The sequence below is a fragment of the Corvus brachyrhynchos genome, unplaced genomic scaffold (genome assembly GCF_000691975.1).
Source record: "Corvus brachyrhynchos isolate BGI_N302 unplaced genomic scaffold, ASM69197v1 scaffold94, whole genome shotgun sequence".
NCBI classification, from domain to species: domain Eukaryota; kingdom Metazoa; phylum Chordata; class Aves; order Passeriformes; family Corvidae; genus Corvus; species Corvus brachyrhynchos.
The window spans coordinates 1,927,544-1,932,383 of record NW_008238330.1 but is presented as its reverse complement, the minus strand read 5'-3'; the positions used below and the strand labels follow the sequence as shown (position 1 = coordinate 1,932,383).

Sequence of the window (4,840 nt, the reverse complement as noted above, 5' to 3'; positions counted from 1 at the left end):
TTCCTGGATTTCTTTGTTCGTTGTCTCAGGTCACCTATGACCTCCTGTCTTTACATTCAGATTTCACATTTCCTGGCACTTTAGTTCAGGTTTCACATGGCTCTCGTACAGCATTTGAACGTCTCAGACCGTGACTGGGTCTGCCAGTTGCTATTGCAATGGAAGTCTAAACAGCACTTATTTCAATAAATGCATATGCAAACATATAATCTCAAAAGCCAGGAAAATCAGAAGTATTATGTTTAGAACCTGTGTGATGAAGAGGTGAGAGAAACAGACTAAGGAATACAGGAGTTGTGCTGCTTGTGTTACGACTACTCACAGCCTGCGTACGCATTCATTTTCTGTCTGGGAGTAAGAGTTTGTCAACAAAACCAGCCCTGCTCAGAGGATGAGTAGTTTCTTCTTAGATCTCTGTGTGAGATTATCATGATCCAGGAGAAAAGTAGGGAGAAGAGTCCATTCAGCAGTGGAGTTTTCTTAAACTATTTCTCCTTCTGAAAATGAAGCGAATTGAAGTTGATTCAGTTTATGTTTACTACCTCCCAGATTTCTGTTTTTACCTCTCTCACCTTGCCTAACACCTTCTCTTTCATCACCCGTCACTTATCATTAAGGTTTCTTGTTTGCTATTCAGCCCTGACAAGCCCAGCTGTGCCTCAGTCCCTTTCCCTTCAGTTTTCTTACCCATCTCCTTAGTTTCTGCTATTATTCCATCTTTCCCTTCTCCCCCTCCACTTTTCATTTCCTTCAGGTTTGTCCCCCTCCCTACAGAAGCCGTTGCTGGTCTCTGCAGCTGTCACTTGACCCTCCTATCCCACCTTTTAAGTAGTCTCTGTATACCTTTGGTTTTTTCAGTTTATCAAACTAGTATATTAACATAATCTTTATGCATGCCATGTCCTACCTGAAGCAATCTTAAGACCCATATCCTCCTGGTAGTGGCCATCTTGTTTCAAATCCCTTACTCAAAAACACTTTTTGCAAAGAAAACCCCAATCGCAGTAAAGCTGGAGCGCAAACAGCTAAAATCAGTACCTTTTTAAAATCTCTACATACATGTGCACAAATTTGCTTGTGCATGTTTACATTTCTACTATATCCTGGCCTCTGGCTGCTGCCCATGCTTCCTATACTGCTTCCTCCTAACCCATGGGGTAGTTTGTATAGCAATTAGCCCAACAGGTCTCCAGTCATGATGTGCAGTACAGGCTAGTAAAAGCAAGAAAACCTATTCAAGCTTGAAAAATTATTTCATTCAGTGCTCAACAGTCTGTTTCCAGAGACAGCAAATACTTGTGCTCAGTATATGACACCACTTGCAAGAGGGGCTGATCTGACATTTGAGAATAGACATCTGCCCAAATTCCTTAGCCACTTCAGACTGAGATGGAGCTCCACATGCAGCCGTGCTAGCAGAACACAGAACATGATTTTCTGTCAATAAACAATCCTGTTAACAATGACAGAAGAGTAGGTATGTTTGTCCAGCGGATATGCTTTTCCGTTCCTCTGTTGCTTCCCTTCTTCGTTCGCCCCTGCCACCATCAGCCTCAATTAACCTGCTGCACAGTTTAAGCACTGTCTTTGCATTGAGGTTATTGGAACACCATCGAAGAATCAAAATTACTTTTTTTTTAAACCTCCACAGATTGATATTTGGAAGGTTTTTCAGTTTTCATAAAGATCAGAGAAAGATAGGTAGCAGTTATTTATGGTAGAAGTGTTTGTTCCTTCTATCTCAACAAATACAAACACGTGAAACGAGAACAAAACAAAAATTACAAACTCCTGCATTTTTTGGGTTTGGTAATTACACCTGCCAGCTGAAGCTACTAGAGCAGGAAATACGTAAAATCCCTTAAAATAAATGCATGGTTTTGTGACTGCAAGATAAATACTAGCAAATTCTCATGTGTAAATTAGCTAAATAACTCAGTATACAAATTAAACATTTTCTTTTCCCTTCAGAAGACAAAAAGAATGCAATATCATTAGAAAAATAATTAATATGTTAATTGAGGATTTTAATTGCCCAGAGACAAACCTCAGTTGCATTAGAATCTGGCTCAAAATCAGAGTTACATCTGTTGTGGAAAGCACTCCAGCTTTTTCAAGTAAAGGCACAAATCTTGTACATATTAATATAAAATGAAAACTCTTGATTGTTTTACACCAAAGGCAAATTAAAAAGATAGCAACATCTTCATGCCATTTTCAGGTGGATCTTCCATTTGTTAATTTGCAAATCTACTACACTGTTCTCAATTTGCAGCCCAGTTTTGGAGTTATCTGATAGTAATGGTCTCTCCCGGCCTCAGCTGGTGGGGAGAATAGGGGCTGTAGAACTCTGCCATGAGATAGAGCTTTTCTTCCTCATGGGTGGCATGAAATCCAGAATATGATGTGGACAAGGAAACCTACATTCTTGAACAATGGTTTCATGCAATCTAAATTCAAAAGACCTGACCACGAACTTCCCTGTTTCCTACACTTGATGACAGCAAAGTGTGAAGGGTGGAGCCTGAGAGATGTGTTAAGGGGGCTTCCACCCATGAGTAACCTGCTGGAGTCCAGTTCCACACTGTCACAACCAGATCCAGCCTCTGCCGGCCAGCTGAGCCATGGACGAGGTGTGTGGGTGGGCTCTAAACACAGGGCTGGCAGTGTCACTCCAGCCCCTTTCAGAACTGGTGCCTGCCTCTTAAAAGAGAAAATATCCATGGCTGGCATTAACTGAGCTTCCACTGGGAAGTTTCATGGGAGAAGTTGCCCAGGCAGTCCAGGCACTGAGAAACTACAAGAGACCAAACCCTGCTGGGCCAGTGCAATCCAGTTCATGTCCCTGCTGTCTGTGGGGATACACTTTACTCTCCAGGAGTGTGAATAAAGCTTGCTGATGAACTTTGAAATGAATTCCGCAGCCATGTAGTGATAAGGAAGGTTGTTGCTGACATGGATAAGGAGGTGGCTGGACAGGTGGGCATCAGACACTAAAAGGCAACTGCTGCTCTTTAGAGGCCCTACATGCCTGGAGGAGAGATGCCAAGGACTGAAGAGTTTGCTTCTCATATGCCCACCTGGAACCACCTGAGACTGCCAATGTGACTCATGACATCATCCAAATACAAAAGAATGGGTTTTTTTAATTAATAAAAGAAACTATGAAAAACGGTCTTCTAGCACACACTTGGTAGGTAGTTAGCAAAACTGGTGCAATGAGTACAGAAAGGTGCCAGACTGTATCCATTCAGTTACAGAATCTTAGCATTTTGATGGAAGCTCAGTGTGACAAGACAGGCCCTTGCATGTGTCCAAATGTGATTAGAGAGATCAGCAGGCAGAGGAAGGCCAGAGACAAATCTGCCATCAGTGCTCCCATCCAGAGGACTTTGAGAAAAAGAAATCTGTACATCCCATATAACACGGGATTTTATGAGCTAAAATTTTATGTTTGCATTATGCTTGAAAACAAGCTGGTAGTGACTTTCAAGACCAACTGAACTCTTCTCTCATAAATAACTTACAGAAAGGACAAAGCGATAAACGAGCTTTGAAAATTTTACCCATGGCTGAAGTGTGTTTTGTATCCCATATAAATACAGCCAGTGAGTGTATTTAATAGAGGATTCGCACAGCTTGGTTTCACTGGAACAAGGGGACGTGACAGCAAAAGCAGCAATGAGCTATTTTCCCAGTTTGGAAGAGTTCTTATTTGCCTGACTGTGCTTTGGGCACAGATCCAAATGTTCTATGTCCAAAAATGATCAACCTTTCCACCACACCAATGTCACCTCCACTTACTGGTTTCTCAAAGTCTGTATTATTTCCATGGTGATCTGCTGGCTCTGTCCATCTCAGCCTCTGGCTCTGGTTACACTTTGGCTTTTCTCCAGGTTGCAGTTGCTGAAATCACCCCACTTATGCTGCAGGAAAAGGGTTTGTATCCAGACAGATCAAGTTCCTGGTCCTCCTCATTGTGGGACTTCATAGACATTAGCTCTGGCACAGAGGGAGACAGCTGACAGGGGTGGTCTCTGGGCTGCGGGGTTGGATTCTGCCATGGCCTGAGAGAGGAGTAACAGCATGAGGTTGGTCCCTGGGAGCCGACTGGCAGAGAATGTCCAGGGGATGCCCAGCAGCTGTGCCCAGTGCATGGTCACCAAGGGCAAGGACAGCACCCCGGGCCTCTTGGGCAAAGGGAGTGCCTTGGGGCCAGCACCTGAAAGCCTTCCTATGAAGGATGCTGGGTGGAGGATGATGCTGCACGCAGTGGGTCCCATCACCCCCATGTCAGAGTGCCACCACCCAGCAATGCAGCACTCACAGTGCCCTGGGGCAGGATAAAAGGGAGCATCCTCCTCTTTCCTGCTGCCAGAACTGGCCCAGGGCCAGCCCAAAGACATCCAGGAGGAAGTCCCTGAGGAGCTGGTGAAATTACTTGGAGGAGGCTGACAAAAGGAGACCAGGTGCTGGACAAGGCTGCTGGAAGTTCTCTGCTTCAAGACCACCTTCAGAGCTCATTGGAGGGATGAAAATCTTTTTCAGCTACACAGCTAGGACCAGACCAAGTAAACGCCTTCTTGAGAAGCACTGCAGAGGTCCCTGCCCTCATTCCCTGTGGAGCCAGGGGCAACAGCCATAAGAAAAGATGTGCAGAGATGTTACCAGGACTCCCAGGATTTTGAATCACCCACCGGTGCAGGACGAAGATGCAGGAGGGATTCTTGCTCTCAAGGCAGATCAGTTCAGGGGCACGTGATCAGTCTCAGAAGCTCCTGAAATGATTAGGGCTTGGGCATCTCCTGGGAAGTGTGATCAGCCTGTGAGAGGAGGAGCT

General features: G+C 44.6%; 1 protein-coding gene across 1 annotated transcript in view; it reads right to left on the bottom strand.

Moving 5' to 3' along the window:
* The window catches only part of HECW1 (HECT, C2 and WW domain containing E3 ubiquitin protein ligase 1), a 200,993-nt gene extending 200,492 nt beyond the window's left edge, over positions 1 to 501 (bottom strand). Inside the window, exon 1 of the mRNA XM_017734636.1 lies at positions 323 to 501. Within this exon, the coding sequence (XP_017590125.1) occupies positions 323 to 337 (15 nt within the window). The 5' untranslated portion in view covers positions 338 to 501. The remainder of the gene's footprint in view (positions 1 to 322) is intronic.
* Positions 502 to 4,840: the final 4,339 nt, after the last annotated feature.